The sequence below is a fragment of the Macaca fascicularis genome, chromosome 9, assembly GCF_037993035.2.
Source record: "Macaca fascicularis isolate 582-1 chromosome 9, T2T-MFA8v1.1".
Lineage (NCBI taxonomy): Eukaryota > Metazoa > Chordata > Mammalia > Primates > Cercopithecidae > Macaca > Macaca fascicularis.
Genome location: NC_088383.1, coordinates 108,910,691 through 108,936,563, shown reverse-complemented (window position 1 = coordinate 108,936,563; position 25,873 = coordinate 108,910,691). Strand labels below are relative to the sequence as shown.

At 42.2% G+C, this 25,873-nt stretch overlaps 1 protein-coding gene across 2 annotated transcripts in view; it reads left to right on the top strand.

Moving 5' to 3' along the window:
• Positions 1–25,873, top strand: part of DNMBP (dynamin binding protein) — a 121,698-nt gene that overhangs the window by 25,217 nt on the left and 70,608 nt on the right. For both annotated transcript variants that reach the window (XM_005566173.4, XM_045361362.3), the window contains exons 2-3: positions 12,458–12,612; positions 15,022–15,144. In XM_005566173.4, the coding sequence (XP_005566230.3) occupies positions 12,468–12,612; positions 15,022–15,144 (268 nt within the window). In that variant the 5' untranslated portion in view covers positions 12,458–12,467. The remainder of the gene's footprint in view (positions 1–12,457; positions 12,613–15,021; positions 15,145–25,873) is intronic.

The following is a 25,873-nucleotide window of genomic DNA, read 5'->3' as shown; positions in this document are numbered from 1 at the left end:
GGGGAGGAAAACAGCAGTTTAATATGGGTGGTGTAGAAACTGTAAATTAGTTAAAACTACCGTCCTATGAGAGTCAATCCTGAAGCTTTCTTATTTTAAATTCTGTCTTTTGTAAAACAACAACAACAAAAAAATTATAGAAGTGTTTGGGTGGTTTAGACAAGGGTTGCTCAGTGTAAATCCTGAGAAGGACTGAGGCGGCCTTCCACGATTGGTGGAAACTCTGACGTGTATCCTGTTCCATCTGGAGTTGTTGCCTTCCAACTTGGGACAAGTTTGAAATCAGCAAAGTGTTACAGTATAAATAGTTTCAGACAGTATAGGACAGCAGATTCCTTTACTTTCCTACCCTAGTTTCTCTGGTCAGCTCACCTAAGCCAGCGCAGGGTTTTCATTTGTTCTTCCAGTTCGACATTCTGTAACCTGTGGAACCAGAGTCGTGTGGTGAGTCAGTGCCGCGGTCCTGGGGGCACGCAGGGTAGGAGGCCGCTGTGGAAGAGCAGATGGCCCAGGCTGTGCTTCTCAGCCATGTGGGTATGCCGCGGCCAAGAGGGGTCCTGCTTTTCCCTCATCTGTTGCTAGTTATCTGAGGAATCTCCGAGGAACCTGGCTGTGACTGCTGACCTTCTGTCCAGAGTGAACTCCAGGGACATAAACCGTAGGAGGAAGTGCTGTTTTCCTAGCTCCTCTCATTTCCTTCCTTCCTGAAGCAGATTTAGACTTCATTTTCTGACACCTCTCGTCCTTTCATGCGAAGGGAAAAAATTACTCATTTAGCTTTCGTATTGTCTTGTATGAGCTCTTGTATTGTCAAGGACAAGACAGATGTGCAGTTGCTTTTAAGGTTAGATATTCCTTCTCATTGCTGGGACTTCTCGTTCCCAAAAGATAATGTTTTCTGGAAAGCAGTTCCAAAACGTAAGGATACTCATGGAAGCGTATTCTTTTGAAGGAACCTCCGCTGGACAGCCCCTACAGAAAGGGAATCTCTTTCCCAGCTCTTCCCAGGTAGGCAGTCTCCCCTGGTAGAGTAAGCAAGAAAGGAGAGACAGCTGTCTTTTGTCTTTCAGTTAAGGAAACCCCTTCAGAAATTTTGTTCTGGGACCCCAGAATTTGAATTCACATTATGGATTGGCAATATTAGGAAATATGCAGAAGGCATCACCAGTGCTTTTTTTTTTTTTTTTTAAAGTCAGGGTCTCGCTCTGTTGCCCAGGCTGGAGTGCAATAGTGTGATCTCAGCTTGCTGCAGCCTGCACTTTCCAGGTTCAAGCAATGCCACCGCAGAGCTGCTCCCCCGTACCCCCACCCTGAGTAGCTGCGACCATAGGCGTTCACCACCGCGTCCAGCTGATTTTTATATTTTTGTAGAGACAGGGTTTTGCCATGTTGCCCAGTCTGGACTCGAGTTCCTGGGCCCAAGGGATCTGCCTGTCTTGGCCTCCCAAAGTGCTGGGATTACAGACGTGAGCCACCGTGCCCAGCCTCACCAGTGCTTTTTGAAAGAATATACTGACTCATTTGGAGGAGTACAGAGAACCCAGGCATTAATATTTTTCTAAATTTTTTTAAGCCTTCAAAATGTATGTCTCCAGTGCTTATCTCTCACCTGGGTTTAGAATGGTGGATTTAGGGAACTATTTTTATAGTTTTCTATACACTTTGCTGAATTCTTTATTTTATTTTATTTTTTATTTTTTTTGAGACAGGATCTCACTTTGTTGCCCAGGCTGGATTGCAGTAGCACGATCTAGGCTCATTGCAGCCTCGACTTCCTGGGCTCAAGTTATCCTCCCACCTCAGCCTCCCCAGTAGCTGGGACTACAGGCATGCACCACCACACTCAGCTAATTTTTGTATTTTTGTAGAGAAAAGATTTCACCATGTTGCCCAGGCTGTTCTGGAGCTCCTGGGCTCAAGCAATCCACTCTCCTCGGCCTCCCAAAGTGCTGGGATTATAGGTGTGAGCCACTGCGCCCAGCCCATCCCCGTGTTGTTCTCATAAATCCAAATCATCCGTTTGGGCATGTATCACTCAGGGGCCCAGCAGAAAACAGAACGCACACTCAAATTGGGTAATTGGAAGAGGTCCAACTTAAAGCAGAATGGAGAAGCTTAGGGAAAATAACAAAGGATTGTACTATATGTCAAGGCTAGCTGGAGAGCCACCTTGATTCTGAAGGGGCGGGGGATGGGATGGTTACCTGACGCAAGAGAAAGCTGTTTTGAGGTCTTCATATGGTAGCTGTGGCATTTAATAGAACAATGCAGCCAACTCACAGCCCAGCAGGGAGAGAGCCAGGGGAGTAAATATCACAACCTCACTGTCCCTTTGCCTTCAGACCTCCTGCCAGTGCCACCCATTGGCTGAACCCAACTGAAAGTCAGAGAGAGGGGAGGTCTTGTTCAGTTCTGGTGTGCCAGCCTCCAGGAACACAGGGCAGGCTGGGGCAGACCTGAAAGGGCAGATTTTCAGTATCCTCAATCTGTGCCAAGTTCAGACCTTGATTCCAAAGGCCACATTAGAAATTACTTATTAAACTGTTGGATATCAGTGTCTATCAGGGTAAAAGTTTATAGTTTGTGATCTCAGGAGATTTTTAATGAAGTGTGTCCAGACTTGAAGATATGTTGCTTAATAAAAATTGCTGGCCAGGCATGGTGGCTCACATCTGTATTCCCAGCTCTTTGAGAGGCCAAGGCGGGCAGATCACTTGAGGCCAGGAGTTCCAGACCAGCCTGGCCAACAAGGTGAAACCCCATCTCTACTAGAAATACAAAAATTAGCTGGGTGTGGTGGCGCATACCTGTAATCCCAGCTACTCAGGAGGCTGAGGCATGAGAGTTGCTTGAGCCCAGGAGGTGGACGTTGCAGTAAGCCAAGATCAAGCCACTACACTCCAGTCTGGGCAACAGAGCTAGACTCTATCTCAAAAAATAAACATTACTGAGTCCTCCAGGCCTTCTTTCACATTCACATTTTAGGACATACCTAAAAATTTTTTTTTTATTGTGGTAAGTGTACATACCATAAAATTTACCATTTTAACCATTTTTAAGTGTACAGTTTTGTGGCATTAAGTAATTCACATTGCTTTGCAACCATTACTACCATTCATATCCAGAACTTTTTTTATCTTCCTAAACTGAAACGCTGTACCCATTAAATACTAACTCCCTATCTCCTCTTATCGCCCCTACCCCCTGGCAACCACCATTCAGCTTTTAATCTCTATGAACTTGACCACTCTGCGTACCTTATTCACGCAGTATTTGTCCTTCTGTGTCTGGCAGATTTCACTTAGCTTAATATCTTTTTTTTTTAAAGACAGGGTCTCGCTCTGCGGCTCAGGCTAGAATGCAGTGGCACAATCACAGCCTCAATCTCCTGGGCTCAGGCAAGCCTCCCACCCCAGCTTCCCAAATAGCTGAGACTATAGGCACCTGCCCCTGTGCCTAGCTAATTTGTTTTTTTTAATTTTAATTTTTTGTAGTGTTAGGGTCTCACCTGGGCTCAAGTGATGATCCTCCCCTCTTGGTTTCCCAGCGTGCTGAGATTACAGGCATGAGCCACTGAGGCCAGCCTCAGCTTAATGTCTTTAAGGCTCTTCTGTGTTGTAGCACTTTACAGTGATACATATTGTAATTTTTTTTTTTAGAGACAGAGTCTTACTCTGTTGCCCAGGCTGGAATGCAGTGGCACAATCTCGGCTCACTGCAACCCCCGCCTTCTGGGTTCAAACGATTCTCCTGCCTCAGCCTCTTGAGTAGCTGGGATTGTAGGCATGCATCACTACACTTGGCTAATTTTTTTGTATTCTTAGTAGAGATGGGGTTTCGCCACGTTGGCCAGGCTGGTCTTGAACTCCTGACCTCAGATGATCTGCCCTGCTTTGGCCTCCCAAAGTGCTGAGATTACAGGCATGAGCCACCGCACCTGGCCCTACATTGTTAATTTTATTTTATTTCTGAATATGTTTTCACTGATACATTTACTCTCATGGCTTTTAACTTTTACGTGTCCATTCCGATGTCTCACAAATCTGCAAGATGGATGATGTAAGAGCAAGGGTCGCAGGACTTAAGACATGGCAAATGAGTGGACCTGAGCAGGAGAGGTGGCATCATTTGGAGGAAGTACTCCAGATGTGGAAAGTTCTTAAATATGTGGGACTGACCATGGAAGAAATAAACAGCAGTAAACCAAAAAACAAGTTCTGAGCAGGAAGTGCCTTATGGGAGCTGAGACATTTCATTTGGATGAGACTGCCCGGAGTACTATTTATGAATGACAAGCAGGGTGGGACAAGGTTACACAAATCTGAAGTGGGGCCTGAAAACGGCGTGCTGTGGCCAGACACATTCAGAAATGCCGGATTGAAAAGGATTCTTGCTAAATTGTCTCAGTCTTTAATATACTTTATAAATATCTTTGGAAAGAAAATTCTACAAACCCTTTTAGAATGTAAACTGTGTAAAGGAAGAGATTTGTTTTGTTTACTGGTCTACAGCTGTGCCTGGCACATAAAATATTCTCGACTTTTGGTGAACAGATGATTTGTTGAAGTTTGAGAAAATATATGAAACTATTTTTTTATTCTTATCTTTCAAAAACGTTTTTCCAATAATCCAACCTGTCACAATATATGAAACTATTCATATCAAAATCTCAAGTTCTACTTATCTACAACTACATCTCTTCCCTACAAATAGTTTAACCTTCCAGCTTGTCTATCTATGTATGGCACTGCCAACAGTGCCATAGAAATGTCATAAAACTCTTCCAGGTCAAGCATTAATATCTGGGACTTCTTCATCCTCTATGGCAGATGGTACACTAAGAACAATAGCTACTGTATGATTATCCACCAAGTATCAGACACTGATCTAGGAGCTTAAATCCTCATGACTCCGCAAGGTAGACAGCAAGTCTCCAAAGCCAGGGTGCCTGGGTTCAAAACCCAGCACCACCACTGAGCAATTTACTCAATCTCTTTAGCTGATGAATAGCTAAACCAGAACCCAAATTCAGGCCTGTTCGATTCCCATGCCCACGTTCTTTTTATGGCAAACATCACTTTTCTTAAACCTCATTGGTTCTTCCTTCAACATCCTCTAGACTTCCATTTTTCTGTTTCTCCAACATTTTACTATGAAAATTTTCAAACAGCAAGTTTGAAAGAATTTTACACCCACCACCTAGATTCTAGTATTAACATCTTACTGCACTTACTTTACCACATATTATCTATCCCTTTATTCATTTATCAATTTGTGTTATTTTTTGGAAGCATTTCAAATATATATATATTTTTTATTTTGATGCACTTCAAAATAAACCACAAACATTTCCCACCAAACTTCGACATATATATCTTAACTAGAGTCCAATATTTTGTTTACAGTTTTTTTTTGTTGTTGGTTTTTTTCTTTTTTGAGACAGGGTCTCTGTCACCTAGGCTAAAGTGCAGTGGCGTGATCTTGGCTCACTCCAACCTCTGCCTCCCAGGCTCAGGTGATCCTCCCACCTCAGCCTCCTGAATATCTGGGATTACAGGCGTGTACCACCACACCTGGCTAATTTCTTTGTAGAGGTGAGGTTTTGCCATGTTGCCCACGCTTGTCTTGAACTCCTCAACTCAGGTGCTCTGCCCTCGTCGGCCTCCCAAAGTGCTGGGATTACAGGTGTGAGCCACCACGCCCAGCCAGCAGTTTTTTGTTTTGTTTTGTTTTTTTAAGTATCTTTTTCCTCTCCCTACTGGCCAAGGAATTACAAATTCCTACTGGCCAAGGAATTACAAATTAAAATACAAGGAATTACAAATTAAGATACAAGGAATTACAAATTAAATACAAATTAAATACAATTAAATACAAATTAAATACAAATTAAATACAATTAAATACAAATTTAATTACAAATTAAAATACAAAACAAAATACAATACAAATTCCTACTGGCCAAGGAATTACAAATTAAAATACAAGGAATTTTAACAGAATTGCAGCTCTGTTCTCCCCACTAAAATGGCAGTAAACCTGATTAATCTTTCTAAAATGTCAATTTTTATATATAACACAGTTGGATAAGAATTTACACGTCTTCCTATTTTCTATAATTCATACATTCAACAAATATTTATCAAGCCAAATGGCATCAACCAAAGCCCTATGCAAACTAAAAATTTGGCGTGACTGGGTAAATGAATCATTTGATGACCCTTTACCCAACACTCTTAAGTATTTACTCTCTAATCCTGTTGGTGGCAGACAGTAGCATTTAGAGTCTCCTCTATTGTCCTAAGCAATTCAACTCCTATCACCAAGTGTCTGCCCAACTGGGAAAAAAATAAAGCCTGAGCAGTAATCTCAAAAGGAGACACTCATTCAGTCTTACCCATTCATTGCGGGGTGGGGAAAAGACTCAAATCTGCAGTGATTTTTTTTTGTGCCTCAAGCATATTTTAACACTTTCTATGGACTAAAGCCTTTGGCAGTTACCTATTAATTCAGCTTTGCTCCAATGATGTGTCCAGGAACCTTCTAGGTGTTGTATGGGAGATAAATTACAGTCCCTGCACCCAAGAAGCTTCGTTTAGTCCCCACCAATTCCCAAAACATGTTCTGAGGACACTAATCTTTGTGCTCCAAAATACAAGAGCTCTACGATCATGATAAATTCCAAGAAGGCTATAGACTATATTTCCTTCTCAGAGTAGCATAAAAAAAAAGGTGGAAAGACAGGCATTCTCTAAAGGTGGAAAGACAGGCATTCACCAGAAAGGGAAGAAGATGGTGTTTTCATAGCAAATTTTTCTGCTGTCCCTGAAATCATGCCATCTAGGCAGTAGTTTCCTCGGTGTTCTCTCAAGCCCATCTGTGTTCTGATTTCCTCTGCAGTTGATTTCCTCTGATTTCAACTTCCATCTGGAGTTGGTGGAACAGCTTTAGAAGCCATTTATGATTGTTTCAAAATATATGCTCAGGCTTCTAAAATGGCTCTGGCATGAATAAGAGTAGCTGCTTTTCATAGTATATACAGGGCAGAGAAAACAGACGAGATTCATCATATTATACATACTTTCGGGTCTCACACATGAATCATGTCATTTAGCAAGGCCGTGACTTCAGTACCCTTCTGGGGTGTGTGCTCCTCAGCGATTACGCACTCATTCCAGTGGAGTAGGAGGCCAGTCAGTAAAAGTGTCTATTGAGCCAGATTCTCCTCTGCTTCTGAGTCATTTTCTGGTAGAGTGAAAGGTTCTCTGGGAGAAGCTTTAACTCTTTCAGATTACAAGTGTTACTCCCTTTGTGTAATAGGGTAGTTCTCTAATCATATGGGGCTTATGCTAATTCTTTTCTTGATATTTTAGATAATTAGATATATTTAGTCTGATAGATGAAATTTGAGAAAATGTGGTATAAGGAGAAAAATAGTATCTACATTGGCCCAAGGTTAAGGAATTGTTTTGATAACATATAACCATCTAGATGGCTAAGAAGTTTGCAAGACATTATGTGTTTTTATTAAGAAAAAAAAATACTTAGGACACCACCCATATGTGGAAATCTGACATCTGGCAACTTCAGTCCTCTGGAAGACAGCCAGAAAGTAAGAAAGGGGCCTCAGTGCACATAAAAATAACTGTTGAAAAACCTCTACCATGAACACGTGTCCTTTCCCACCACAGCAGAGTTTGTTAGCCTCACATTTAGAGCTTGTTTACTTTTATTTATCTGGGAACTATATATAATTTTGGTAGTGTGTGTGTGGTCTCCCCTCCGTAGCAGATCATAAGCAGCAATGTAGCAAGGGGGTGGAAAAGTTGACATTGAAAGAGAAAGGCCTGAAAGATAGACAGTGCTGATATTGTGTATCACAGCTTAATACAGTAATGTGTAGTCTTAATAATGAACTTGGACCCATCAGCCAAAGAGTAAATCATGTTCAAGTTCTTCTAATAAAAAAGTCAGGGAAGTCTGGAGTGTGTCTATTTTTAAACAATCAAAGTTAACCAGGTTTTGACATGTTGAAATGGTAAGCTCTGTAGTGTTTATATGTTTGAAATAGCACATTCTCTGGAAATGCTATAGCAGTGACACAAATTTGAGCTTGCAGTTGATTATGGAAATGATGCATTGTAATAATGACTAACATTTATTGAGCAGCTACTATACCAGCCCTGACCTAGGTGCCTTCACACTGTTAGCATACTGGTTAAGGCTCTGAAGACAGACAGATTTGGTTTCCCATTACACCTCTGACTTACTATGTGACCTTGGACAGCTATCATCTCTCTGATCCTATGTCCCCACCTGCCACATGGGAACCAATAACATATAATAGGGTCCTTGCGAGGACTCAGGGAAGTATGTGGTACAATGCATGTACCTAGGAAGTACTCAATGAATGTTAGGCACTGTTATAACTTTAATAGTCTTGATGATTATTATGAAAGTATGATTATCTCCATTTTTCTGGATGAGGAAACTGAAGCCCAGAGAGTTTAAGTACAATGTCCAAGGTGAAATCGCTAATAAATAGTGGAGCTGGGCTGTGGACCTGGGTTTCTCTGACTCCAGAAGCCTAGTGCTTTATATTCGTATATGCTGCCTCCTCAGCATGTAATTATAATTAGATTTTTTTTTTTGGTAATACTTAGAGAAAATGTGTGAGTAGCATCTGTGGGAAATACCCACTTACCACTTCTCTTTTCCACTGTGGACTCAAGTCATCTTATAGACAAAAAGTCTGTAATAAGTAACACAAAGATAACCTACCTTTGCTTGACAGTAAAAATTAAATACGTAATGTTTGATTGTGTAGCATGATTTATTAACATCTTCTAGGTACTCCATATTAATATACTCAATGATTTATTATATGCCTAATATGTTTATCCACATCAGTGTTTTCTTGGATGTAATTTTTTTTTTTGAGACATAGTTTTGCTCTTGTTGCCCAGGCTGGAGTGCAATAGTGCGATTTTGGCTCACCGTACCTCTGCCTCCTGGGTTCAAGTGATTCTCCTGCCTCAGCCTCCGGAGTAGCTGGGATTACAGGCATATGCCACCACGTCCGGCTAACTTTGTATTTTTAGTAGAGACCGGGTTTCTCCATGTTGGTCAGGCTGGTCTCAAACTCCCAACCTCAGGTGATCCACCTGCATTGGCCTCCCCAAAGTGCTGGGGTTACAGGCGTGAGCCACCGCACCTTGCTGGATTGTAAATTAACAGACGTCAGGTATGGTGGCTTCTGCCTGTAACCCTAGCACTTTGGGAGGTCAAGGTGGGTGGCCCAGGAGTTTGAGACCAGCCTGGGCAACATAGTAAAACCCTGTCTCTACAAAAAAATACAAAAATATTATCTGCGCATGGTTATGCGTACCTGTAGCCATAGGTACCCAGGAGGCTGAGGTGGGAAGATTGCTTGAGCCCGGGATATCAAGGCTGCAGTGAGCCATTGCACTCCGGCCTGGGCCTCAGAGTAAGATCCGGTCTCATAAATAAATAAAATTAACAGAGCTACCACCATCTTTTCTTTTTTTGTAATTAGGCACTTCATGCTTTTTGATGTGATGATGGTTTTGTGTGAGATGGAAGTTAGAGTCCTCATTCATCTCTACCAAGACCAAATAAGTACTTGAGCTGATTAAAGAAAAATAGACTTGTACTTGGGAGGCTGAGGCAGGAGGATCACTTGAGCCCGGGAGTTCAAGGCTGCAGTGAGCTATGATTGCACTCCAGCCTGGGCAACAGAGCAAGACCCCATCTCTAAAAAGAAAAGAAAAGAAAAATAGATTTCAGGCCTGGGTACTCTGGTGATCTTCAGCTGTTCTTTTAAGAGACCTAGGGAGAAATGTAGCTGTCATCAAGGCTGATTGTCTACAGGTGGATAGATGTCCACTACTTATGTCCTGTCTTTCTGCTGCTTCAGTACATACTTCGGTTCCCCAGCCACATGCATCAAGGTAGTGGACACATCGTCCTGTTACAGCACAGACACTGTAACAGTACAAGGATTCTCTCCGGGGTTGGGGCACTAACTTCTGTGAACTGAGAGCACATACTTGATCTGGCATAGGATGCTAAATCTTATCTGGAGGTGCCATCTACATAGTCCTTTCTTACAGATTTTTACTTTTCTAACTTTTTTAAAAAATAAAATAGAGACGAAGTCTTGCTGTGTTGCCTAGGCTGGTCTTGAACTCCTGACTGCAATTGATCCTCCAGCCTCTGTCTCCCAAAGTGCTAGGATTACAGACATGAGCCATTCAGTAGGTTTTCCCTTCCCTTTTCCTTTTTCCTTCTCTGAGACGGAGTGTTACTTCGTCGCCCAGGCTGGAATGTAATGGCGTGATCTCGGCTCACTGCAACCTCTGCCTCCCGGGTTCAAGTGATTCTCCTGCCTCAGCCTCCCAAGTAGCTGGGATTATAGGCACCCACCACTGCGCCTGACTGATTTTTGTATTGTTAGTAGAGACGGGGTTTCACCATGTTGTCCAGGCTGGTCTCAAAACTCCTCAGGTGATCTGCCCACCTCGGCCTCCCAAAGTGCTGGGATTACAGGTGCGAGCCACCGCGCCAGCCCCCAATAGGTTTTCCATCTAGGCCTTTGAGGCATGGTCCTGCTGCTGTTCTTCAGGTTGTGGTACATTTGTTTGCAGATAGTCTCAGTAGGTAGGAACCAGAATGCCCTCAGTTTAAGTCCCGGCCCTGCTGCTGTGAGTGCTGTGATCTTGGACAAACAATGTTTTCTAACTATACTGAGCCTTAGTATCCTAATCTTTAAGATCATTATGGGGAATGCCATATTTAAAATCCCTGCTTTTTAAAGTATTGTATTTTAAAATTACCATGTTGCGGCCGGGCGCGGTGGCTCAAGCCTGTAATCCCAGCACTTTGGGAGGCCGAGACGGGCGGATCACGAGGTCAGGAGATCGAGACCATCCTGGCTAACACAGTGAAACCCCGTCTCTACTAAAAATACAAAAACTTAGCCGGGCGAGGTGGCAGGCGCCTGTAGTCCCAGCTACTCGGGAGGCTGAGGCAGGAGAATGGCGTGAACCCGGGAGGCGGAGCTTGCAGTGAGCTGAGATCCAGCCACTGCACTCCAGCCTGGGTGACAGAGTGAGACTCCGTCTCAAAAAAAATAAAAATAAAAAAAAATAATAAAATAAAATAAAATTACCATGTTGTCTGGTGCTTTAAAAATGTTAATTTCCTTACTGTCCTCTTCAGGCATTCTGAAAATCCTACACTTGCTGACTTGAATCTTTTCTATCACTGTGAGGTCTAGGTTTTTTTTTTTTTTCGTAATTCCTGAATTCCTTTGAGGGCCAAATGAAAAATATATGAGGAAATTATTATTTTTAAATTAGACCAGGTGTGGTGTCTCATGCCTGGAATCCCAACACTTTGGGAGGCCGAAGCAGGAGGATCACTGAAGCCAGGAGTTCAACACTAGCCTAGTGAGATCTCATCTCTACAAAAAAAAAAAAAAAAAAAAACAGGCCGGGCATGGTGGCTCACGCCTGTAATCCCAGCACTTTGGGAGGCTGAGATGGGCGGATCACTTGAGGCCAGGAGTTTGAGATGAGCCTGGCCAACATGGCAAAACCCCGTCTCTACTAAAAATACAAAAATTTGCTGGGCGTGGTGGTGCATGCCTGTAGTCCCACCTACTTGGGAGGCTGAGCCTCGAGAATCACTTGAACCCAGGAGGCGGAAGTGGCAGTGAGCTGAGATTGTGCCACTGCACTCCAGCGTGGAACATGCAACGAGTTTTCATCTCAAAAAAAAAAAAAAAAAAAAAAAAGCCAGACACAGTGTTGTGCGCCTGTAGTTCCAGCTACTCAGAAAGCTGAGGTAGGAAGATCACCTGAGCCCAGGAGCTGGAGGCTGCAGTGAGCTATGATCACACCATTGCACTCCAGCCTGAGTGATAGAGCGAGACCTTGTCCCCCCCGCAAAAGAAAAGGAAAGAGAAATGAGAAATAACTTTGATATTTTAAAATATGAGGCCAGGCACAGTGGAGCATGCCTGTAATCCCAGTACTTTGGGAGGCCAAGGTGGGCAGATTGCTTGAGCCCAGGAGTTTGAGACCAGCCTGGGCAACATGGTGAAACCCTGCCTCTAGTAAAAATACAAAAATTAGCTGGACATGGTGGCACATGCCTCTAGCCCAAACTTCTTGGGAAACTGAGCTGGGAGGATCACCTGAGCCCCAGAAGTCGAGGCTGCAGTGAGCCGTGATTGCTCCACTGCACTCCAGCCTGGGCGATGGGAGTGAGACCCTGTCTCAAAAATAAAATAGGAAGTACTAACTTATTTGCTTAGCTTTGGCTTCATTTTAAGAATATTTATATCTTAAGCTTTATCATTCCCAAGAAATAGATCTATATTGCAGTGTCTTAAATATTGATGTTTTCTGTTTCTCTTGATCTTTCTTTCCAGGTTATAAAACATGGAGGCCGGCTCAGTGGTTCGAGCCATTTTTGACTTCTGCCCTAGCGTGTCAGAAGAACTGCCGCTCTTCGTGGGAGATGTTATTGAGGTGCTGGCAGTGGTGGATGAATTTTGGCTTCTAGGAAAGAAGGAGGATGTTACAGGTAAGTAAGAGACTCATAATGGACCACAGGCCCTGACTTCTTTCCATATTAAAAATAAAGGCCAGCACTGCACTCCAGCCTTGGCGACAGAGTGAGACCCTGTCTCCAAAAAAAGAAAGAAAGAAAATTATTCCTAGCTGGGGTCAGTGGCTCATGCCTGTAATCCCAGCGCTTTGGAAGGCTGAGGTGGGTGGATCACCTGAGGTCAGGAGTTCAAGACCAGCCTGGCCAACATGGTGAGATAGTGAGACCCTGTCTGTACTAAAAATACAAAATTTGCCGGCTGTGGTGGTGCATGCCTGTAATCCCAGCTACCCAGGAGGCAAGGCTGGAGAATTGCTTGAACCCAGGAGACAAAGGTTGGAGTGAGCTGAGATTGTGCCATCGCATTCCAGCCTGGGCGACAAGAGCAAAAAACTGTCTCAAATAAATAAATAATAAAAATAAAAATAAAGGCTGGGCACGGTGGCTCATGTCTATAATCCCAGTACTTTGGGAGGCTGAGATGGAAGGATTGCTTGAGACCAGGAGTTTGAAACCAGCCTGGTCAGCATAGCAAGACACCATCTCAATAAATAAATAAATAAATAAATAAATAAATAAGAAAGAAAGGACGGGAGGGAGGAGGGGAAGGAAAGAAAGAAAAGAAAGCTAGCTAAGTGGGAAGCCCAAGTCAATAAATTTCAGAATCCTTTTGTGTTTTCTTTCTGTATTCATATGTGGTCTCTACCAGTTAGGGGAAGATTTCTGTTACCATTCCCTCTCTCTGTGTTGCTTCCTTCAAGAGGCTGCACTGCTGGATACCAGCTGCCCCAACCCAGGTTTCTATCCAAGTCTTTCCCTTTCCCCCGCTTTCCCTTCCCAGGTCTTTATCCTTTGTGTTCAGTGCTATTATTCCTCTTCTCAAAATATGTGTTGTTCCTTTCTTCAGAACCCTGTTGTTTACTACTGCTTTTCATAACCAGCTTTATGATTTGTGGAACACAAGGTGCTCTCCACCTTGTTTTCTCTGGCTGTCTTCTTTGAACATTTTCTACCCTTTCTTTCATTCTTCCCTTGATCTTAGGCAAAAGGCTGAGAAGTGATCTTTCTCTCATTTTCTTCAAAGGAGCATGATTCGTCCTGTTCATTCCCTCCTGGATCCATGGCTGGCCCAAATTTATTAAAGTTATCCTTTACCCTCCTACATGCTAGCTACCTCCCACATTCCATGCACCTGGTTAGCTTTCTTCAATTCTGTAAGATACATGTTCACTTCGATTTCTTTCATTAATTAGCCTAGGGAAGGGTGGAATCTTTTCCCACACCACATGCCTCTGTGTTAATCCAATCCTTAACTTGCATATATTCATATTTATGTAAGTCTGGGTTGGAGTCCTTCGAGCACACTCTGTTGACACTTAATCCACATTTGAGAGATAAATAAATTATTTCCCAGTAGAAGTGATATCTCAGCTGAGACAAAAATGATGAGAAGGAGTTAGCAAGGCAAAGATGGTAGGCAGAGAGGATTACTTGTTGAAGGTCCCTGGAGTGTGAGAACACAGGGGACCTAGAGAAGTTTAGTAGGGCGTGAGGTGTGAGTGGTTGAGGGGGAAAGGTGGGCTGGAGAGATGAGCAAAAGCTGGATCATGGGAGACAGAGTATGCCATGGTAAGGAGTGAAGGAAATGGGAAACCCTGAAAGTGCTTTGAACATTACCAGATTTGAATTTTAGAAAACTCACTGCTGCAGACTTAAGAATGATAGAAAGGGACAAAATTGAAGGCAGGGAAGCATTTGGAAGGTTGCTGCAGTAATCCAGGTGAGAGATGGTGATGGCGTGGACCAAGGTGGTGGGTCTGGAGATAAACAGACCCAGAGATAGAAGGTAAAATCAATCAGACTTTCTGATACTTTCCAACTGGCAGGCCCTGTCTTTCTACCACCACCAATTAAAACCTTATCCACCTTCAGATTCAAATACTATTGTTTTCGTAAAGTTTTTTATGTTCTTCCTGACCTATTACCTACCTTATTTGAACTTCCGTGACAATTTGTGTACTTACATTGTGATACCAGATTTCATGATTGAATTATTATTTGTGTCTGAATTCGACTTTTTGTCTGAACTAGGTTTTCAGATCTTTGAAGACCAGAACTATCTTACTTATGTTTTCCTCTGTGGTGTGCTTTGCATATAGCAGCCCCCAGTAAATGCGTATGGAATTGAATTGCATTCTGTCTGTTCTGCATGCATCTAGTTTTGTGCACTATGCTTCTCTCCAACAGATTCTCCAATTATGAGTTTTCACAGAGTTTTCAAGTTAGGGTCTATACATGGACTCAGAAGAAAAGTTTTTGTCCTTATACACAGATGGAAAAAGAAATTTCAGTATTAAAATTTAATATGCTTGCTTTTATTTTCAGGACAGTTCCCCAGCAGTTTTGTGGAAATTGTGACCATTCCCAGTCTAAAAGAGGGAGAGAGGCTGTTTGTGTGCATTTGTGAATTCACATCCCAAGAATTGGATAGTCTTCCCCTCCATCGAGGTAAGCTGCTCATCAAATAGTAGACTATTTGAAATTAGATTTTTGGAGTCTGCCCATTTCAACAACCAGATCCTTTTTGAATTTGTGAAGTGGCTTAACCTCTAGAGAGTCCTCGGCAATACCAAAGTAGCTTGGACATAATGATGCCTTATAGTTGAGTACCATTTTACAATTTCCATAGTATTTTCTCACAAATATATTCTCACTTGATCCTCAGCACAGACCTGGGAGGTAGGAAAGTGGGGATTATTAACTGTATTTTATAAATAATGAGAGCAAAATTCAAAGACTGTTGGCTAAAGGTGAGAAGTCTTGGCCTCAGAATGTGAGCTCATCATTCTAAGTCCAGGATTATCTTTCCACCGCCCCCATGCTGTAACCACACTTCTGGCTCATGCGCTCGCTCTCTCTCTCTCTCTCTCTCTTTTTTTTGAGGAAGTAGTCTCACTCTGTTGCCTAGGCTAGAGTGCAGTGGTGCGATCTCAGCTCACTACACCCTCTGCCTCCCAGGCTCAAGCAGTCCTCCTACCTCAGCTTCCTGAGTAGCTGGGACCACAGGCACATGCTACCACGCTGGGCTAATTTTTAGTAGTTTTGGTAGAGATGCGGTTTTGCCGTGTTGCCCAGGCTGGTCTCAAACTCCTGGGCTCAAACAATCTGCCTGCCTCAGCCTCCCAAAGTGCTAGGATTACAGGCATGAGTCACTGCGCCTGACCAACTTCAGGCTTTATTTCTCTTTTTTTTCTTTTAAAAACTGATATGGGGCATGGGGGGAGGGAGAAAAAAAAGAAAAAAACTGGATATGGCTTTGCTAACAATATTACCATTTATTAATGCGTAATAGTAGAGCAGGAATTTTGATATGGAAATTAAGAGACAGGTACAAGACATCCCCATTTTACTACTGCCTCATCAGAGCGAGTTTAAAGGGAAGTGATTTAAAACTGATAGTCATACTTAGCCAGGCATGGTGGTATGCACCTATAGTCCTAGCAACTCAGGAGGCTGCAGCAAGAGGATCGCTTGAGCCCAGGAGTTGGAAGCTTCAGTGAGCTATGATCACATCACTGCACTCCAGCCTGGGTGACAGTGAGACCCTGTCTCAAAAAACAAAAATAAATAAATAAATACACATTAAAACAGGTAGTCGTAGCTGTCTCTCCGTGATTTTCCAAGTATTTCTCCCTTCTTGCACTCTGATGAGATGAATGAACTATAAACTATAAACCATTTCAGCAAGTGTCCTTAAGTCCATTCTGCATAAACAGAGAAACCAGTAGTGTTCCATAGACAGAAGCTTCTGATCAATCCAATTTTGTGATGACTCAGTCATCAAAACAGTAGAAGTTATTAGGTGTGTTATTAATATGACTTGCTCTTTGGCATATGGCACAAAAGGGACAGGTTTGACTTCTTAAATCATGTACACACACCCCCCGCCCCAGAAAAACCTAGCAAACTTCTGTAACCCTTAGTGATAAGAATGGAATAATGAATTTTGACCTTAATCCTCAAAATCTATTTTGAGAATTTCTTTATTTTTAAATTTTGTTTTATTTTGTTTGTTTGTTTATTTGTTTTTTGAGACAGAGTCTCATTCTGTCGAGGCTGAAGTGCAGTAGTGCGATCTCGGCTCACTGCAACCGCTGCCTCCCAGGTTCAAGCGATTCTCGTGCCTCAGCCTCCTGAGTAGCTGGGACTACAGGCGCCTGCCACCACACCCGGCTAATTTTTGTAGTTTGAGCAGAGATGGGATTTCACCATATTCGTCAGGCTGGTCTCGAACTCCTGATCTTGTGATCTGCCCACCTCGGCCTCCCAAAGTACTGGGATTATTTATTTTTTATTACACAAATTTCGTTTTATTTTTTTAAAACACAGGGTCTCAACAGTGTTGCCCAGGCTGGTCTGAAACTCCTAGCCTCAAGTGATGCTACCACTTCAGTCTCCTGAGTAGCTGGGATTACAGACCTTACTTAACTTTAAGAAGTATTTTAAGGATTAATAAGAAGCTGGGTACAGTGACTCATGGCTGTAATCCTAGCACTTTGGGAGGCCAAAGGCAAGAGTATCCCTTGAGCCCAGGAGTTTGAGATCAGCCTGGGGAACGTGGCAGGACCTTGTCTCTATAAAAAAATTAAAAAATTTAAATTAGCCAGGCATGGTGGTGCATACCAGGGATGCATGCCCGTGGTCCCAGCTACTCAGGAGACTGAGGCAGGAGCCTGAGCCCAGGAGGTTGAGGCTGCAGTGAGCTGTGTTTACGCCACTACCCTCCAGCTTGGGCAACAGAGCAAGACCTTGTTTCAAAAAAAGAAAGGATTAATAAGAGAAAACGCCACCATGCTCTGTTGTTTTGAGGGTTTCTTGCACTTCACTTTATACTCAGTATCTACCTCAGTTCTGTATACTTTCTTGCTAATCAGTGTTGGGAAGGTAGACAGAAATAGATTAACAGATTATAGCAGGTACCCTATCTGTCCTTACTCATAGCTCAGCCAGTGGAGTCTGTAGTCCATATCTGATGGAATGGAGAAAGGACAAGAGTGCAGTGGCTTCCGCTGAGCTGTTCAGAGGGTGTGGGTAGCGTGGACCTTTCTTAGGAAGCATGGCCATCCGAGAGATTCTCAGAAAGAGCCTGGCATCATGAGTCACCTGTCCGAAGACTGACTCAAGTTCAGGCCAGGACCTGGAATCTGTAGATTTTATCTTGACTACCTTTTAACCAATTAAGCCTATTAAGCTTAAAGATGTAAGTGAAATCCAAAGAAAGAGGATGCAGGGCAGGGGGATACATTGGGAAAGAGAGACTAGCACCAGATGTACTAATTATCCATGATTTTATCTTGTTCTCCTCTCTGTGATAATCTACTGCCAGTAAACACACTGACCGGTCAGCTTTCCTTCTATGCCTTTCACGTCTTTTTTAGCTCCGTCTTTTAATTTGGAAACACAAACCTTTGAGGATGGAGAAGTTAGTTATACCTATGCAATTTGTCTTTTTCTGGGAAACTTAGCTTGTGACACAAATTATTTTAATTTCTCTTTTCTATACATGACAAGTCACATCAACAGGTATTAATTTTACTGGTGGGAAACAAAATCACTAAAAAATGAAAGTATTGTTTTATGCCAGGTACAGTTTATCAGACTTGCATCTAGGCTTCCTGTTTTTCAAGTCTAGTGTTTGGGATGGCGCTTCAACTTCCTAGACTGAAAATCACTTTTTCCATTAGATCAGTGTGTCTGTAAATGAAATGTTGATGATGGAATATGTCAGGAGGGGATTTGGAAACCCTTAAGAGTATGTGGAGCCAGGCATGGTAGCTCATGCCTGTAATCCCAGCACTTTGGGAGGCCTAGGCGGGTGGATCACCTGAGGTCAGGAGTTCGAGACCAGCTTGGCCAACATTATAGAACCCTCATCTCTACTAATAATACAAAATTAGCTGGGTATGATGTTGCATACCTGTAATCCCAGCTTCTTGGGAGGCTGAGGCAGAAGAATTTCTTGAACGCGGGAGGTGGAGGTTGCAGAGAGCCAAGATTGCGCCAGTGCAGTCCAGCCTGGGCAACAAGAGTGATACTCCTTCTCAAAAAGAAAAAGTATGTGGGATAATGTTTGAGATCTGTTGTGTTTTACCACATGCCTTTTTAGTTCGTTGTTGTTTACTTACCTTTAAGAAGTATCATTAGGATTAATAAGAGAAAAAATATGTATGTAATTTATAGATGTCTATATGTATTTAGAGCAGGCAGTATAGCTTAGGGGATAAGAATTCTGACAGGCCTAAGTTTAAATCCAAGTCCACCACTTAATAGCTGTGACCTTGGACTAGTTACTTAAGTCTCTCAGCCTCAGTTTTCTTATCTACAAAATGAGGATAATAATATAATACCTACATCAGGGTGATTGTGAGGATTAGATGAGGTTGTACATGGAAAGCATATGGCAGTAGGTAAGCACTCAGTAAATGCTAGCTTTCTTATTAGTCTTAACCTGGGCACCTGGGCTTCGTTGATGTGCTTTGGGTATCTTGTTTCTGGGATAATTCTGTGAAGTTTTGTGTGTCTTTTCCCAGAGAGATTCTATGTGAAATCAGAACCACTAATCTTTGTTCCAGCAGGTGTCACCCTTCTTCCTTTTCCTGAAGCTATGTAATTGTTTTGGACTATTGCTAGTGTTTTGAGTTTATATATATATATATATATATATATATATATATATATATATATATTTTTTTTTTTTTTTTCTTTTCTTTTCTTGAGACAGAGTCTCACTCTGTCGCCCAGGCAGGAGCGCAGTGGTGCAATTTCTGCTCACTGCCACTTCTACCTCCTTGGTTCAAGTGATATTCATGCCTTAGCCTCCCGAGTAGCTGGGATTACAGGCATGTGCCACCACCCCCAACTAATTTTTGTATTTTTAGTAGAGACTGGGTTTCACCATTTTGGCCAAGCTGGTCTCGAACTCCTGACTTCAAGCGATCTGCCTGCCTCGACCTCCCAAAGTGCTGGGATTACAGGCATGAGCCACCACGCCTGACCTCGAGTTATATTTAAACTGAGAAACAAGTCTGTCTCTTAGAAGAAGAATTAAAACAGGTGGCCAGTGCCCCTGACTACCCTAAAAAAAAAAACAGAGAGGAGAAAAGAAAGGTGGGGGGCAGAGGGGAGCAAAGAACAAAAGCAGTTAAGAGATTAGTACAAGGAGGATGGGCGCAGTGGCTCACGCCTGTAATCCCAGCACTTTGGGAGGCTGAGGCGGGTGGATCACGAGGTCAGGAGTTTGAGATCAGCCTGGCCAAGATGGTGAAACCCCATCTCCACCAGCGCGGTGGCAGGCACCTGTAATCCCAGCTACTCGGGAGGCTGAGGCAGGAGAATCACTCAAACCCAGGAAGCAGAAGTTGCAGCAAGCTGAGATCGCACCACTGCACTCCAGCCTGGGCGACAGAGCAAGACTCTGTCTCAAAAAAAAAAAAAAAAAAAAAAAGAGACTAGGACAAGGAAAAGACAGAAAAAGAGGAGAGAAAAAAGTTAGTGCATATTATGACAAGTGATAGAATATCACTAATAATTGCCTCACATAACACAGAATGCTCATCCCTTGGCCATAACCTCATGTTTCTAGATCACCTGCCCCCTCAAACAAAAGGCCAATAGAAAATAAATTGACCAGTGGTATTTATCAGTCAAAGCACATGTGTTGTAAATTTGTGATGCCATGAATGTGAGCTCTCAGGAAGGAAGTTCTGACATGGCTCGTATGGAAACCTGAGTAAAATACTGTATGTGGTCAGGCTGCATAAAGCACGCAGTTCCCCTGGCATTTAGAGAGAGTCCCAAAAGGAGTTCGTGAGGAACCTAGGACTGCAGTCAGACTGCTCATATCCGATTCTAAGAAGACCTGCATTCCTTCTTATCATTTTATTCCTAATGCATTTCCTGTCCAAATAAAAAAATCCAACCAGAAGCAACAAGCAGTGTGGCTGGGATTAATTGTGCATGAGTTGAAGGCTCAGGCTGACCCTAAGGGTCACCACACTTCCTATTTTTCTTTTCTCAAAATCTGGTCTTGCTGTTCCAGGAGTTCCTCATATTGGTATTTCAGAAGTCTGGGAATGACCACTAGTTATTTTGGAGACACTGATCTAATGGAAAAAGTGATCTGTTCCTAAGGAATCACCTAGGATACCAGGGGAATAGCTTGTATGACTCTTTCTGATGAAAAACAGAGACTTATGCATCAGTAACAGGGCTATAGAATAGCGGCATTGAGGCAGAATATGGTGACTCACACCTTTAATCTCAGCAGTTTAGGAGGCCTAGGTGGGAGGATCACTTGAGCCCAGGAGTTTGAGGCCAGCTTGGACAACAAAAGGCCATCTCCACAATTTAAAAAAAAAAAAAAAAAATTAGCTGGGCACAGTGGCAGATGCCTGTAGTCCCAGCTACTCAGGAGGCTGAGGCAGGAGGATTGCTTGAGCCTGGGAAGTTGAGGCTACAATGTGCAGTGATTGAGCCACTGCCTTCCAGCCTGGGTAACAGACTGAGACCCTGCCTTAAAAAATAATAAAATGAATTTTAAAATAAAAAGGGCATTGAACAAAATAATTTCTAAAGTACTTTCCAGGTTCTAAATTGTGTATGTTTTTGAAGATTCACCTTTACTATGTAGAAATAACCAATAAAATAGCATTCCATCAGGTAATAAAGCTTATCAAAACAGTTACCTTGCTGAAAATAGACAGGAAAACAAGCCTTATTATATGGGTTCATGGGGTCTGGCAAAACCAGGAAAATATCATAATTCTACAGCTTTAAGAAAGCCAGTTCATTTCAAAGCCAGCAGAGTGGGAGTTATGGCACGCTTTTATTCTTCCCCTTCACGAAGAGGCCCATTGTGTCTGAACAGCAGTCAATCACCAGTCATTCCCTCTGGTCCCTGGGGCCCTGGGGCTAGAGGGGGGAAAATTACTTGCGGGTTTTTTTTTTTTTTTTTTTTTTTTTGAGACATCTTCTCTTCTCGCTCTGTCGCCCAGGCAGGAGTGCAGTGGCGTGATCTCGGCTTACTGCAAGCTCCGCCTCCCGGGTTCACACCATTCTCCTGTCTCAACCTCCCCAGTAGCTGGGACTACAGGCGCCTGCCAGGACGCCTGGCTAATGTTTCGTAATTTTAGTAGAGACTGGGTTTCACCGTGTTAGCCAGGATGGTCTCAATCTCGTGACCTTGTGATCCCCCTGCCTCGGCATCCGAAAGTGTTGGGATTACAGGTGTGAGCCACCGCGCCCAGCCTTGTGATTTTTTAGGACCCCAACTTCTGACCAAGGGATAGGGAATCATAAGTTAAAGGAATGTAGAAATACAGGATCAAGACCCTATTTTTTGGGAACATTGAAACAAAATAATATCAAATTTGTGAAAATATGTTGGGCACCTCTCTCTCAGTCTAAAATCTTATGTTAGGTGCTGTATAGTATATGAAAATACAAGTATCAGAATTCATGATGTAGACAATAATTTCTTTTCTAGGCTATAGACAGCCAAGATGAATGTGAGTTTCTAAGGTTTTTTAGAGAAGCAAGCCAAGGTTTCAGATGGAGAGACAGTGTAACATGAGTAAGGCTTTGGGGTTAATAATGATGTGGCTTCGTAACAATGAAAGCTCCCTTGTGTGGAATAGGGTCTCGTATCATAGGTGAGATAATATTGGATAGTTGGAGAAGGGGAAGGTTATGACTGGATAATCATGAATGTAAGTTTGCTTTGGGGTGAAAGCATAAGTCTTTTGGTAGCTGAGTAAATCTCTACAGAGAGTGTTCAGAGCAAATTTATATTTTGTATATTTTGGGTAATAAGAATAGGATTATTGGGGAAGAAGCCATTAGCAGTAGGCTCCTTGTGCTTCATGGTAAAAATTTGGCCTGGGGAGGGAGATGATAAAACTGGTATATTTATAATCTTGATTTGTCGTGAATCATTTGGTAGACTTGAAGAAATAATGACTGGAGACAAGATTTAAAAGGGTGAGATGGTGGGAATTGGACCAGGGTCGTAGCATAGAGCAATTAGTAGAAGGAAGAGGCCGGGCACAGTGGCTCACACCTGAAATCCTAGCACTGTGGGAGACTGAGGCGGGTGGATCACTTGAGTTCAGGAGTTCGAGACCAGCCTGGGCAACATAGTGAGACCCTGTCAAAATAAAAATTAGGTATGGTGGCACATGCCTGTAGTCTCAGCTACTTAGGAGGCTGAGGTGGGACAATCGGTTGAGCCTGGGTGGTCAAGGCTGCAGTAAGCCGTGATTGCACCACTGCACTCAGCCTTGGTGATAGGGTGAGACCCTGTCTCCACAAAAAAAAAGAAAAAAGAAGGAAGAAATATTTTGAAAGAAGGAATTAGAAGAAAAAAGGAAATTAGCAGCAAAAGTCAGTTTGGAAAGCAGAATGTAATGAATTTATTTGGGAGTTGGAGTTGAGTAATCATCATTAGCAAATGAACATCAAGGGCTTCCTATGCAAAAGGCATCATACCAGACTCTTGAGATACCAAAGAGAAGGTGGTACCTATCATTAAGAAACCTGTAACCCACTTGGGAAGATAAGATAGACTTAGGTTTTTTTTTTTTTTTTTTTCTTATTTATTTTATTTTATTTTATTTTTGAGAGACAGGGTCTCTCTTTGTCACCCAGACTGGAGTGCGGTGGTCCAATCATAGTTCACTGTAGCCTTGAACTCTTGGGCTCAAGCAATCTTCCCACCTCAGCCTCACGAGTAGCTGAGACTACAGGCAATAGCCACCTTGCCTGAGTAGACTTAAGTTTTTTGTTGTTGTTGTAGAGATGGAGTTTCGCTCTTGTCACACAGGCTGGAGTGCAGTGGTTCTGCCTCAGCTCACTGCAACCTCTGCCTCCCAGGTTCAAGCCATTTTTCTGCCTCAGCCTCTCGAGTAGCTGGGGTTATAGGCGTGTACCCCCACGCCCAGCTAATTTTGTATTTTTAGTAGAGACAGGGTTTCACCATGTTGGCCAGGCTAGTCTTGAACTTCTGACCTGAGGTGATCCACCCACCTCGGCCTCCCGAAGTGCTGGAATTACAGGTGTGAGCCACCACACCTGGTCTATTTTTTTTTTAATCAAGAGCGTATAAAAATCAAGAGCATAAAAGATAACCCGGTTTTCCAATGTGCTTGACTATAAAATGACTCCTAGGATTTTGCCGGGTGCTTTGCTACCCAGATCTTGTTTTACCTAGGCCAGGTGCATTCCTTGAGCACGTCTGACTTGGGTACTGAGTGAGAAGGATATTTTAAGTATAAAAGTATAGGTAAGATTAACTTTAATCCTAACTGTAAGATTAAAATGGATAATCTACAAATGAATAGCTTATAATCAGATAATTAAGAGTTTGTTGTAAAACAATTGATTATAAAATTAGAGTAATTTTTCAAAATTAAATCATAAATCATATGGAACTGAATTTTAATTTCATTTTTCCAGAAACATATACTGTGCTCTTATCCTTTCTTTACCTCAGCGTCTTCCACAATAAGACAGATGCTAACTGTTCAGCTTATATTTTGTGAGGATAACCTGGAAACTGGTTATTTTCAAAAACAAAAATGGTGATTATTGGTACCTTCTTTTAAGATCTCATTATAATATATTTTCAGGACAGGGATAGTTCAAGAAGGCCTCTGGAGAACATGATTGAACATTCATTGCCCATACCCTTCATCTCTAACACAGAACCCTTTACTGAAGATTTCTTTCTTTTTTTTTTTTTGAGACAGGGTCTCGCTCTGTTGCCCAGGCCGGAGGGCAGTGGTGCCATCATAGCTCACTGCAGGCTCAAACTCCTGGGCTGAAGCGATCCTCCTGCCTCAGGTTCCCAAGTAGCTGGGAATACAGCACTCACCACCACAACTGGCTAATTTTTTTTTATTTTAAATAGAGATAAGGTCTCGCTATGTTGCCCAGGCTGACCTTGAACTCTTCTGCTCAAGCAATCCTTCTGCCTCAGCCTCCCAAAGTGCTGGAATTACAGGTGTGAGTCACTGCACCTGGCCTCCTTGTATACTCTTAAAAGTTATTGAGACCCCAAAGAGCTTTTTTGTTTTTTTTGGGTTTTTTGTTTTGTTTTTGTTTTTGAGACAGTGTCTTTCTCTGTCACAGTGGCACAGCCATGGCTCACTGCCAGCCTTGACTTCCCAGGTTTAAGTGATTCCCACTTCAGCCTTCCAAGTATCTGGGACCACGGGTGGGCACCACCACACCTGGCTAATTATTGTATTTTTCCCAAAGAGCTTTTGTTTATGTGGACTGTTTCTGTTGATATTTATCATACTAGCTATTACAACTGGGAATTTTTAAAACTTGTTTATCAGTCCATTAAAAACCAATTACATATTAACATAAATAACATATTTTTATGAAAAATAAGTATAGCTTTCCAAACAAAATTAATGAGGAATGACATTGCTTTACATGTTTGTAAATCTTTTTAATGTTTGACTTACTAAAAGAAAACCAAATTCTATTTGCATCTGTATTCAATCTGTTGCAATATGTTGTTTTCATGGAATTATGTGAAGAAAATCCAGCTTTATACACATATGCAATGGGAGATGGGAAAAGGTATTTTAATAGTCTTTTCAATAACTGCAAATATTCATCGTTGATACTGCACCAAAATTCAACGAGTGGTAATTTCTTATGAGTTAATTGCAGTGTGGGATCTGAAGCTACATCGGTGAACTTTCATAATATTACACTAAAATTCATTAATCTGTCTTGCTTTTGGAGTGAATCTTTTAGCCATGAATAATTTTATACCAGCATGCATTTGTCATTTGGGAAGTATTAATTTAGTTAGCTACTCAGTTATTCCAAATGTTGACCATTTCAATATACAATATGAAAAATCATATTTGTTACTATCTCATCAGAAGAATCTTTAAGTATGGGAAAGCTGCCAAGCCCGTGGTAGTAGATACAAGTTTTCCAAAATTCTGATTTTTCTCTTGGAAGTTGGAATTTTATCATTGGCAACAAATACTGTAATTTGTTTTCCTTGATGTTTCAGACTCACTTTCATTTTGGAGGAAATGTCTGCCAGATATCTAAGTCTGAATAAACATAGTTGTCTGTTATTCATTCTTGCACATAAAATGGTGTTATGTGAAAATAAACAGATGGTTCAGGCATATAACTCAGTTACTCAAGT